Source organism: Pyxicephalus adspersus, chromosome 11, assembly GCF_032062135.1.
Source record: "Pyxicephalus adspersus chromosome 11, UCB_Pads_2.0, whole genome shotgun sequence".
Classification (NCBI taxonomy): Eukaryota; Metazoa; Chordata; class Amphibia; order Anura; family Pyxicephalidae; genus Pyxicephalus; species Pyxicephalus adspersus.
Window position 1 is genome coordinate 26,508,742 of NC_092868.1, and position 13,811 is coordinate 26,522,552.

Consider the following 13,811-nt stretch of genomic DNA (forward strand, 5'->3'; position numbering starts at 1 on the left):
TGAAATTGTTCCCACAAGAATAAAGGCTTTTATAACCACAACGGGGGACTTCAAATAAAAACCCATGGTATAGGAATGGGGTGTCCAATCTTATACCAACTTTAGGCTATGACCTGTACCTTTCCAGGTTGAAGATGACAACCACAACACACTTTTGGATTTGGTTATATCAACGATCAACATGATCTGAGTATAGACCAGATTTTATACTATAAAATGACTTTAATGATTTATCAAAAATAGACCACAAAAATTTAAAAGTAAGGACACGGGCTGGATATGTAATCACAGTATTAGTACAAGATTTTCACAACAAATACAGTTCCACACATACAGTCACACAGTTCACAGTCATGGTAACACATGCACTGCACATTCACCATCCTGCCACGTGCATAACACTATATACCACAGAATTACATATTGAAACATTCTTGGCCCAGTGATCAAAAGTTTCTGAGAGCAAATGTTTTGTTGCTTACAGCAGCCATTTAAATTTTCCATAATTATCCATAAAAAGAAAACATTTTGCACACAGTTTGAGCTATTATTTAAAAATGGAAATTTTGATGTGACTTTGACATTTGTACATGCTTAATGTCCATTACTGTATAAAAAAATGCAGATTTGTAGTCTAGAGAGATGTGATTTTACCACCTTAATTAAAACTGCCCTTTAGTAACTTTTCAAATTATAAATTGAAAAAACATTCCTAACATGTCTCACTATATAGTAACAAATTATCAAAAAGGTGTACTTTGCCATTAAAAATTAGTCCTAATCTTTTTGCTTAGGCTGAGAAAATGCAATTAGTTTCCTGCAGACAGAAGATTCAGTTCTCTAGTTTCCCACTTCCCTAATTATCAGACTGTAACACTGTACCCGTGTAACAAAGTGAAAGGCTGCAGCAGGGGCTGATCTGGGTCTGACATTGTAGAACATAGACAAGAACAGTACAGACACCAAGATTTACATCATTGTGTCAACTCTGAGCGGTCATTCAGTCCAGGGAATACATGCTGTCCCTGGATAATGTGTTACATTTACACATTAGTTAGCATGCACTTAAGAATAAAAAATACATTATATCTAATTTAAGGTCCACTTTAGGAATCTGTTAACATTAGATAAGAGCAGCAAAAGCCCATTATGACATATGAATAAATTCCCTCAAGTAGGCATGGTCAAAAGGAACCATTGGTCATTATTCATCCTAATGGAAAACACCACTTTGGATGTACATACTTTTACATTCGTAGGCATCCTGAGACTTGTACTAGGAGAGCACTACTAGTGGGAAAGAGATCCAGCATATGTTATGGGAAAATATAGTGGTCACTCGTGCAGAATTATATTTACAAAGAAACACATTTTTTTAAACATTAAAAACAATAAGATTATTTACAATAGGCGGATCATTTTCATACAGGACTAGGGTTTCCCTTTAACATGAAAGAGAGAATATAATTGGCTGATAGGGGCAACTGCTCCACCATAAAACACTTCTGAATGTAAGGCCTACTATATATGGCTCCTGTCCCTTACTCCCTTACCACCCAGTGCTACCTTAAGATTGCAGGACCTATATTATTCTATATGGCACATATTTTCATGCATACTTGCGTATGCTTACTGATATAATACATTACTTTTAATGTCTCAGAGTCCTGCTCATAATGCCTAAATGGCATTTGCTCCATCTTAGTGCAATATAGTACACACCACAAAGTCTATGTATACCAGTAACCTTTGAAAGTAAAGGTATGTATATGTAGGTCTCGCAGTACAGAGTGTATTAAAGATCTTCAAAGTAGACAAAGTTAGCCTTCTATTCTTCACACGTACACTGCTTGTGACATAACACATCCTTGTTCTTCTCTGAGGGATGCATTGTCTGGATGATATTCATTATAGATGGGGTTTTCCTGTTCTTCTCTGGGGGATGCATTGTCTGGATGATATTCATTATAGATGGGGTTTTCCTGTTCAATATAATCACTCTGGAATGATGAATGGTGCCGAGATTCTGGGGTCATTTGATATTTTGGGGGTGTCTGGAAATACATGGAAAATAGTGTCAATATTTTGCAGCAGAATATCACCTTGTCTAATTGTTACAATTGTCAGCATTGAAGACAAGAGAAAGGCAATTTGCAGACACATCTAATAATTGAAGCTGAACCCTAGGCAGACATCTAAAAACACAAATGAAATATATATAAGGGAACTAATTTACCATTTTAAAGGATCTACATAATTATCTATTCTGTCCCTAGGTTTACACAGCAATGTCACACAGGACATGCAAAAGGATGACAACATTTCTTCTGTTACAGTTCAAGAATAAAGCTACATACGCACATCAGATGATTGTCAGGCTATAGAAAATCTAGCATGTGTCCAGCGGTTCCTCGACGTCCTTCATCAATCCGCCCTGGCTGGTTGATAAATGACTGACCGGGGATGACCACTGTGCTTTGCTGTTAGGAGGAGACAACAGTGCCACTTGCTTGCCCTGACCCCTTCCTTTTCCATAGAACAGAACAGAGCTGTGTGTACAATGCTTGCTCGTTCTCCTGTCACTAGAAATGATCAAAAAAGATTCCAGGTGTCCATTTCCAGTGATCTTAATCTGACATTTGTAGTGGGTTTAGAAAGTGGTAACATCTTCCTTGTCCGAACCCCAGCCCTCACTCTGTCACACCAATTATACAGTAATTTTTGCATACCCCTATAAAGCAAGCCAAATTACAAATACTTACATGAGCTGCATTAAAAAACAATTTAATTATATTTACAGAGCTTCATTATTTGTGTATTTTATAGCCACCTAAAGGTAAAGAAAGTGTGCATTATTCTGCTACACCCTGACTTTGCAACCTCATTGATGAGATTCAAATTTGTTAAGGGATAATTTCCATTTTCTGTGAAGAATGCCCAATTATTTGAGCATGCCTTGCCCAGCCTGGAGAAATAGCAAAAAGCCTTGCAGATTTTATGAGGTTCTAGCAATTGCTTAGCATTTATTACAAACAAATTCAAGATAAATCTAACAAATTTTTAAATTTATCCTTGCAAGAAAAAAAACTCCCCCATCATATCAGTCTCATGACTAAAGCCAATTTCTTTGTCAGAAGGCTACTGCCAATCTTGGTTGTAAGGACTGGCGCAGCCAATAAGCGACTCTGCTTGAACTTTTCTGCCAATAGGGAAAATTAATTTTGCCGATTGTCACTAGAAATTGTAGCACCAATACATTGAAAGCTAAATGACCTGCCATAAATCTGTCATTTTAGATACTCTGCAATGGGTCATCTTACTATGAATACTTCAGGGCAGTACACTTGGCCTACATCGTCATGAATGATAATTATTGTTGACTAGCTTAACAGTAACAAGCACTAACTGATGTATCGAGAGTCATCTTCCCCTCCCCAACACAGTAAAATGTTTATGATAATGCCTGATTGGTTATCAGAACTAATTATTTTATAGGAGTTGGGTTTTATTGTGATTTCACAGCTCAAAAAAAAAAATTTTTTTTTCACTTGCCAAGGATTTTTCAATATATTTAGTGAATTTCAGGTCTGCTGAATCCAGAAATTACATCAGTTTCATTGAATTGGCTCTAGTTCTTGTGATACAGGAAGCAGAATAGATGATTTTACCAACAACAAATGTTAACACAGCATAATATTATCAATCTTTTTTTACACCAACGTTTTTCATTTTATATAATAAATGTTGCATCATTTTCATAAAACTTTCATTTGCCGCATTTTTATTCATACATTTTCTTTTTCTTTCTTTTCTCATACATTTCTTTCAAGAAGAAATTGCTTAAATGACCCTAATGTATTTTGCTACATTTGTGGTGAACAAAAACAGAAAAGAAATATTACAGAATTTGTGAAACAAGCATATCTTGCATATTTTGGTTCTAAACTGGGGGGGGGGGGGGGGGGGGGGGGGGGGGGGGCAAGATAAGTATTGGTATGCAAACCTTGTGTGGAGTGTCTACGTCAATGGAAAACTGAAAAGTTTGAAATTTGGTGTACCTTTGGTATGTTGAGAACCCAAAAATCTCAATGTTTGACATTTTTGTGCTGTGAATGTAAAGGGTTTCAAATGTTACAAGAAAAACAAGTGAGTACCCTGATTTGGAATCAGCAAGATGACCTGTGCCACATGGAGCTGTTGTGCGGTGTTGGGTACACTCCCTGATTTTCCTGTATCTGACATGGAGGATATACAGGGTTTGGAGTGTAATCCAGGAGTTAGCAGTGGAAGTGAATATGAAGGAAGTGTTTTATCAAACCAAGAAGAGCTGAATGAATGATTTTATACGTGACCTAAGCATCTGAACTTTTAGCATCCAGGCTAAAAGAAAAGAACTGCTTGAGACCGGAAGATAAAACAACAGTTTATAGGACAAGAGAGGTGACACTCCTACCATATTTCAGTAAAGATGGAGACTTTGTGTACTGTTGTAACATCCCTGGACTACTAGCCCATATGGGAGTACCAGAATACCGAGCAGAAGACTGGCGGCTTTTCATACAGTTCCACTCGAAGTTTGAAATCTGTTCTACTGCATAATGGCAACTGCTATGCATCAATTCCAATTGGTCACTCAACAAAACTTAAAGAAGTATATGAAAATATCAAAATGTTCTTACGAAAGCTTTGCTATCGTTAACACCAATGGTCCATATGTGTTGATTTAAAAATAGTGAACTTCCTACTTGGACAGCAAAGTGTATACACAAAGTACCCATGTTTCATCTGCTTGTGGGATAGTAGAGCAAAGCAGGATCACTGGAAAAAATGACATGGCCTCCAAGGGAAAACATGAAAAAAAAGTGCTGCCAACATCATTAACGAGCCAGTGGTTGACAAAGAAAAAATCATTCTCCCTCCACTACACAAAGTGGGAATTAATGAAGCAATTTGTTAGAGCTCTGAACAAAGGTGGTGATTGCTTCAAACACATTTGTATATTCTTCCCTGGATTGAGTACTGAAAAATTAAAAGTAGGAATCTTTGATGGACCCCAGAATCGGAAACTGATAAATGATTCAAATTTCACAAGTTACATGACTGATACTGAAGCTTCTGCCTGTCACAGCTATGTCATGGTTGTCAAGAACCTCTTGGGTAACCATAAAGCAAAAAATTATGAAGAACTGGTACAAAACTTGCTCCTAAACTTTAAAAATTTGGATGCTACTATGAGCATAAAGGTACACTATCTCCATAGCCATTTGCAAAAATTTCCAGAAAACCTTGGCGATTTCAGCGAGGAATTTTTCAATGACTTTTTTGATTAGTTCTGTAAATATACTGAATATAGAATATATTGACTTTTAGGTATTTCAATTTGATTTTGTATACGTAGGCATATCTAGTTTAATTTTGCTTAATTTTCACATTTCATTAGTTTTCTATGAGGGTATTATTTAGGTCATTATTTCAAAACCTAAAGTCAATCGAGCAAAACCAATACCATATTTGGAATCTGTGCATCAAACATACCTAAAATTACTTTAATCTGTTTGGCAAGTAAATGTTTGTTGACCAGTGTTATTGGTAGCCACTATGCTTTGGGATTGTTTAGGTTCCCAAGACTCACCTTCCCATTTAATTCCATTTCTTGACTATCTGTGGACTCTGATGGTGGAAGAACAGACTTCAGTGGCAATTCTTCATCAGACTGCTGGAACAAAATAATTTTACAATTTAAGAACGACCATCCATTGCAAATGAAATGCAAGAGTGAACTGTCTAGTTTGGATTGTACTATTGTGCCCCACTGCCTTGGGCAATATGAAAGAAGATGTTAGTAAGAATTGTCCTTTAAGTATTGCTGTAAATATTTGCAATTCAAACAATTCAACAACAGATGAATAGGATATGCTATATATAGACCTGCATGACAAAGACACAATCTACCAGGAAGATTTTATTCCTGGGAAATGGTGTGTATTTTTTGTATGTTCGTCATTTCCTGTTACCGGTTATAACTCATAGTTCCATGTCAGCACTCAACTAGCATGGTTTGTTCAACAGGAAGTCATGTTTCCCACGTATTTCTCATCATTATGTCATGACACAACCCAGATAGGATTTAACAAGTTTTATTTGATAAGCTGAAATCAAAATAAAATCTGTCATTAATTGATTATTAATACAGCATGTTATTTAATTCCAATATATTTATAATATTATAGTCATTGAAAAGCCTTTTTTTTTGCAAAGATTCAGCCAAACAAATATTATGAGTGCCAATTTTTTACACTATTAGTCTGGCCATACACGGGTGGGTTTCTCAGTTTGGTCAAGCATATTCCAATGATCAAGCTCACTTTATGAAATCCACCCAAATCCACAATTTCCCATAAAATTAATCCAAATTTGATTAACCAAATGTTACGGACATCGAGTATATCATGAAAAGAAGTTCATTCAGTCTGGGTGGAAACTTTTTGGTGCTGGTTTCATGTCACAGCATTCTTTACATGTTTAGCTTAAAAAAACTATTGGTTGACCATTGGGTGTATTTATAAAGCAATTATTCTGACATTCCGTGGTGGAAATGAAATGATTAATCACTGCTATTGATAACACACAGACCTGGAAGATTCTGCACCAAAGAATGTTTGGGGAATATCAGAGTCACTGCTTCGTTAAAATACCCTCATACCTTTTCTTTTAAAGAAAAGCTGAAGTTAGTCCAGACAGCTAAATACACAGATGAAATGCATATGAAAAAACTTATTTTACTTGTCAAAGGATTTGTATTTCTGTCAGTCCAGTTCTGAGATGTACATGCTACACAGCACACATCTGTTTATGCGAGAACATACTTTTTTTCCCACAGTCCACTTATATGTCTTCTTCCCACCCCACGCTGTGACTGAACAGTAAAAGGAGAAGCAGCATGTTAAAGATCTAATCGTTCTGTCACTATGTTCCATCTTCCTTTTAGCATTTACCTTGACTGTCTCCTTGATCTGCTTCTCCATCCCTGAGTACTAGGCTGCACAAGGACTGCATGAGGCTAATACCTAATACAATTCAGATATTCACAATACTTGCAGAGGTGTTAATATAATATAAATATGTATCAATGGATACAGACCTGTCTTTAATGTAACCCTCCGAAAGCTCCTACAAGTAATTTTATCTTTGCTTTATGTCTAAACATCTCCTTTAAGCCTCAGATATCAGACAGGAGGGCACAGATGCTGTACTAAGAGATGACTCCCACTCTACCATATGGGACAGGAGATTAATGGATTTCAGGATTATTTTTAAAGAGCTACAACTAATAAATGTTTTATTCACCAGTATCCTATATTTTTTAAAAATAAAATAAACTAACTATTTTTTAACCTTTACCTTTTCAATGTGCAGCTTTACGGATGGAGGAGGTGGCTTATATGCTGGAGGCCCCTCAAACCTGGAAAACAGAAAATTAGAGTAGTCACTTCTTTTGACAATTATGAGAATAAAGAAGAATAGGAGACATGATAAAAAGTGGGAAAAGAAACAAAGTTATTTATTTTACCTAAACTTTTCCACATATGTGCTAAACAATGTTTGTTTTTATACATAGAAATTTGTACAATAGAAAATTATACAATAGAAAATCCTTTATCCATCAGAATGCAACCGAAGGCACTCATGGAAGGTTCACCATTAAGGGTCAGTCAGCCCATCACTGATATTTCAGTTTGTAGCGATTTGAAATATGCAAAGATGGGGCCCTAAAACAACAATAATATGTCCAGAATATATTGATTTTTAGTCTATTCTATTTCAAACTGATTTTTTTTCTTGCATTATGGCAGTGAGATTTCACAATAAACACATATGGGATAAACTGGGGCTCAATCAACCTACCAAACCATTTCTATAACTAAAAAAAAAAAAAAAAAATTAACATGTTGCACTAGGAATAAAACAGAACACAATCAAATCAAATAGTCACCACTGCAAAGAATGTGCACTACATAATCAATATGTTTTATATTAATATAACAAATGTTTGTAAAATGCAATTAAAATTAAGACAGAATAAAAAATATCAAACAAAGGCACAAGGATATATAAAAATTAGAACGATTAGAAGGGATAGGAAAAAAAAAAACAATTTATAAATACATGAAAATTAAAAATATAACATCTGTATATTTAAAGCATTTTCTATCCCATAATGCAGGGTGACTGTATAGGTAAAATGTGGCTTCACCTGTCACTCAAAATTCCAGTAAGACTATTGAGTAGTTCTGTAGGTTATAGAAGCTATCCGGTCACCCAGGGACAGCTGTTCACTGACTGTTCCAAAGACAGTCTCTGGAATACTGGCTCCTTTATCTCTGTCATATTATGGTGGAATAAGCACCAGGGTCATCACATCATCTATGACCCAGTGCTTCTTATGTGTCGTTACATCAATATGGCTGATGAGACACTTGTCCTGCCTGGCAATGAATCGCTTCCCTCCCTGCAGCCTTCAAATTACAATTGCCAGTAATCAGTCTCCATCAAATCTAGAGCTGTACAAGGAAAAGTAGCAGAAAGTACAACCCCGTGCAGTCATTCCTATTGGTGAACATTTGGTTGAACAGCATTTTTATTAAAAAAAAATGATTTAGGTTTTTTGGTCCATTTTATTTTATGTCAATAATTTATATATTCTTAGGTATGTATATAAAATCTTGCATTTTACTATTCAAATAATAGATGTAAAATGTACCCATAAAGAAAAAAAAAAGCCTATACACTCCTCTAATCTGTCATCTGGTGCTTAGATAAGAATGACATCACACTCCTTCCAACTAGACTAGGAGCAAAGTCCCAAATCACAAGGTTTTGGCTGCTCCATATTTGTCAGGAATCTACTTGAAGGGATGGTGATGTCATGGCCAGCAGTGTGTAAACTGGATACAATTTAAATATAAATCATATTTTTTTTTACAGGTATATTTTACCCCTATTAACTGTCAGTGATTTGTATGAGACTGGGACCAGACAATTTAAAGCTGATGGACAAGTAAAAGGTAGCCTAAAGTGCAACCCAAAGGTTAAAGAGCAAATAAAGCTGTGCAACTTACCTATCAATGTTCCATCGCAGGGCGCCGCCATCTTCCTCCTCTTTTTCTTTCCAGAGACTATCTTCAGCCATTTTGATTGGTTGCGCAGGGATGATGCAACTCCTGAGCAGGAACAAGTTCATTCATCCCCAGGGGGATGCTAGCATTGCCGGCACAGTTCAGCTTTGTCAGAACAATCAGGCGGGTAAAAACAAATTGTTGCAGTAGCGACATGACCTGACCATTGCTGCAATAATGACCTGCCAAATTCTTTTTTCTCTTTTTTTTTTTTTTTTTTTTTTTTTTTTAAATGTTTAGTCCTAAAATGACAAAACAAAACTAAAAAAAAAAATCCTCTATGTTTCCTTTAAGTAACGGAAGACAATCCACTCAGTGAACTGGTAATGCTATTCACTTAGTGGGTGTTTCAACATGTAAGGTTTTTAAAGGAGTGTACAGCATTTCTAATAATGGTCATCTATTACTTGCTTCCTTTTGGTCTATTAAATAAATTGTTGTATCTGCCAGAAATTCAAAGGCTTGTCTTGTATGCCATTCATGCTTTCTGTGTTGTCTCAAGAACTTCACCATGACAAAACTGAGCAGGAATGACATCACTCACTCTCAATCACTCCACAAAAACACTATGTGTTGTCATTCCAAAATGGAACATTAGAAGCCGAGTACATTTCTGGCAAATCAACAGTTTATTTTATCTTTTTATACATACAGGGGGATGGGAAAACATGCATGTATTGCATAGATGTTCTGCACATACACCGTTCCCTGACATACACTTTAGGTTTTAAAAACATTTACAAGACTTGAAATGAAGTCTTCAAAACTCTTAATGCCTCCACAGATTTTATGCTAACAAATTATACATTTGGCATATTGTTTAAGACATCTTCTCCTGTCTCTGAACTTTGTTGGAAGAGATTGCTTTTGCCTTGCACATAGATGTATAGTAAATGTATGCAAACTTTTAACTGCCATTGCACAGGAGTGTTTATCTAGAGCAGAGGTGTGTAATAAATCTTGCTTCTTACTTACTCTTCATCATCTTTGGCAGTCTGATTTTTTTGTTGCTGCCGGCAGATCAGGATCACAGTTACCAATACAGCTATACCCACAATTGCAGCAATGATTCCTCCAATAATACCACCGGTGGCTCCAGCTCCGGAGTAGTTAGGTTTTTCTGCAAGTAAAGAGGTAAGGGGAATGGTAAAGGCAAACAATTCAAGGCATACAAACACACCAGCAAACAGTATGAGATACTATGGTTTCAGTTCACACCAACTCACTGCATCATACATGAAAAGAACAGGGTAAAAAGCCAACAGCATTCCCCAAACATCATTCTTCAAGCTGGATGATGGGAAACCAGTGTACTTTCCTGTGGAGGACAGTACAGTGGGTACTGCTCATCCTCCCCTACTCCATAAAATAGAACAGTGGTGTGTGTACAGCTCTCATTTATTCACCTGCCTCTGAAAACTATCAAGAAACATCAGTTCTAGTGACGGCAATTTGATGTTTGCACATAGCTTAAGATCTCATTAAAAATATGCTTTATGCCACCTGAAAAGAGATTAAATAAAAGAAATTGTCCCATGTATACCTGCATGCATTTGATGTGTCATGTAAATATCAAAGCAGGTGTGAAAAGTACTGCTTTGTCTAAAAAGATATTCCAAAACCTAGGAAAATATCATAAATGTTCAGTAATCGCCATGCTGTTTGGTAAATCAGGTGACCTATACTGAACATGGCACAGGGAAAGTTGCTTGCAGATAGCCCCATTGTATTTTCCTATATCATACACATAGAAAATTGCTTTCTCTGGTCCATGCCCCCCTTTCTTTTATTCATACAATTACCAGGTAAAAATGAAATGGAAAAAAACTAAAAAATGAAAACTATTGCAAGCATCTCATCTAAGGACTGTTAAGCTGCAATATATGCTTCCATTTGCTGGCTGACAATGCTAAAGCACTGACGAGCAATTAGCGGCAGAGTTGTCAGCCTGCCACAATAGCTCATTCAGTTGGCCACTGGCCCGCCTATCCAATATATGGGATACAAACAGAACAGCTGTTACTGGCAGATCTCCAGGTATGAAACTTTGAAACAGATTAACAAAAAATTATTTTCTTAAGAAAATTGATTTTGGTAAAACATATTGGAGAAGCATCGACTAGAGTTTTTCATTTAACCCAAATTTGAATCTGATAGAGGGTGATTGGTGGATTGAATGCGTCCATTACAATACCAAAACATATAAATGCAAACTTAGTGAGAGTGTGTGTGGTCAGGGTTTACCCACTTCTATCTTGGAATATCCCCCCTGAGGATTTGCTAATGGGCTGAGCAATTAAAGGGTTTTCACCTTCTGAAGAATGTTATCTATTGACCGATTTATACCCTCCAATCAATCGCTGTCTTTTAAAGAATCATTTTATCTGTCAATTGTCATGCTGCTGTCACTTCTTCCCCCATGGTCGGTCATTCTGTCCATGAACTGTTTATTTGTTCTGCATTCAAATGTGAAATAGCTAGGCTATGTTGCTATATCCAGAGACGTCGCTTTGGAAAAACAAACACTTTGCCAATACAGGACTTCTAAATACACAGACATCCCCCACAAATGCTAAAAACAGAAAGGATGGGAAAACAAACTTTCAGTGAAAGCTGCAGAAGGGTAGCTGAGGTCAGCGATGTCACCACAGTTATCCCACACTTACTTATAGAATATAGGAAAGCGTTGAATGATTGAAAGTAAAGGTGACCACAAGCCGGCCACAGAACTGGCATGACCATCACCCAATTTGGTTGCACTGGAAGCTAAGTTTAAAGTAGAACTATGGCCAGAAAAGGTCCCTTGTGCAATAAAATAACCTTACTTGCCTAATAAACTGTCCCTTTATCACCCCAATGCCGCATGTTTGGCCACCCTGATTGGCTGAGCTGGGATGAGTTCATACGGTCCCAGCAGTTCAACGCAAACAGGCAGGTAAGTATGATTTATTGCAGTAGGGACATCAGTCTGCAATAAAGATCTAAACATTCAAAGTGGAACTATAGTTTGTTTTTAAGTTTATGACAACGCTGCACACCTATCAAAGGGGAAGTTGAAGTCTTGGCCGGTATAAAACAACTAATTATGAACAAATTCAAGTTTAACTGCATGCAGATATAAAATTATTCAAGCTGCAAATTTATTGATCAATAAATGTATGCTTTTAAATGAAGTCAGTGCAAGTAATTTGACCTGGTATCAGCATGTTTTAGTCTCTGTACAGCAAAACTTAGACTGGAGGAAGGAGAAGCAGAACACCAAGCCAATTAGGTGTGTTGCAAAGCAAGAAGCATGCCAATAGGTTTAGAAAACAGAGATATGAGCTATTCATTGCTATACTTCTCTTTCACTGCCCAGTCAAAGGAAAGAGACAGGGACCTGTAAATAAAAGTGAAGCGGAGAAAGAGCAGGTCACTAATCCTTCCAGAAAGGAATGTACTGTTTGACATATCCGTTTCAATTTCAGAACTGGATGGACAGGATTTTAACATTTTTGTCAGGTTAAGTATCAGCCGCTTCAGCATTTCATTCGCATATTTAGCTGTTAATCATCAAAGTGTCTGTCATGATATTACAAATAAAGAAGAAGAAAAAAAAAAAAAAAGAACCGATACTGACCACAAATTTTTACTCTCAAGCAAAACCCCTTTTAGGTGGTCATTTAACATTCAATTGTTATTACAGTACAGAGCTGGTTGGTGTTCTATTTCAGCAGAATAGTTTTCTGTCTGTGCCTGCTCTGCTTCAATAACATTCCCAGTACTAGACATTAGATAAATGTTCTATATGGCAAACAATCAATATATCCCTGATCAAATAAAAACAAAACAATAAATAAGGTAAAAATGATGTTGTCACCTTACACCACTCCATAAAGAACAGGATTTAGCAGAAATCTAATCAAGAAACCATCAGAACCTCGCCACCACTAGCTCTGTACCAACTGATGACGTACTAAGCCAATGATTGCCTGGGGTTGAGATAGAGGAGAGGGGGAGAGAGACATTGGTAATGCAAAAGAGAAAAATAGAGATGAATGAAAAGTAAGATAACGAGAAAAAAGTATCTGGATTCTATTCCCATTAGGACATAGGCAGCACACATCTGTCTGACAGATTTGCAGTGACAGCTCTGGATAGTCTTTGCCCTTTCTGAAGCCATCTGCTAACACAAATCCATTTTATATCATTAGGAGAACTTTTTTACACACATTTTGAATGCAGCTCTTCTACGTTTATAGAACTTTTGTGATTATCATCCGATACCCATCATTGTATCCCAGAATCTACATAACGGATCAATTGGATATTAAGTTTACAAATACACATCATTCCAGCTCCCTGCAGACACTGCCATTCTGTCTGTTGGTGCCAAGGAGAGAGTGGGAGTGCCTTGCAAGTGCCCAGTTTGCCCCTACCCTAAATATACCCCTGTGTGTCCAACACCATATTAAATGATGAGGGAGGATGACATTCCCCTAATTGGAACAAAGCTACAGGGCTTAGGTATAATACTGGAGAAAAGAACATTATCTAATTAAGTACAAATGCTGTCCATGGCAACCATTCAATATTCTAATTTTGCTCAGATTAGGTTCTGGCATACACAGCTTCAATGCTGTGGTGTATATATAG

General features: G+C 36.7%; 1 protein-coding gene across 2 annotated transcripts in view; it reads right to left on the bottom strand.

Moving 5' to 3' along the window:
- Positions 1-202: 202 nt before the first annotated feature.
- NECTIN2 (nectin cell adhesion molecule 2) overlaps positions 203-13,811 on the bottom strand; it is a 63,108-nt gene continuing 49,499 nt past the window's right edge. Inside the window, exons 6-9 of one of the 2 annotated variants that reach the window (XM_072425263.1) lie at positions 10,152-10,296; positions 7,402-7,462; positions 5,633-5,713; positions 203-2,054 (exon numbers count right to left, since the gene is read on the bottom strand). In XM_072425263.1, coding sequence (XP_072281364.1) covers positions 1,836-2,054; positions 5,633-5,713; positions 7,402-7,462; positions 10,152-10,296 — 506 coding nt within the window. In that variant the 3' untranslated portion in view covers positions 203-1,835. Of the gene's footprint in view, positions 2,055-5,632; positions 5,717-7,401; positions 7,463-10,151; positions 10,297-13,811 lie in introns of both variants that reach the window. The other variant, XM_072425262.1, reaches the window with a different exon arrangement.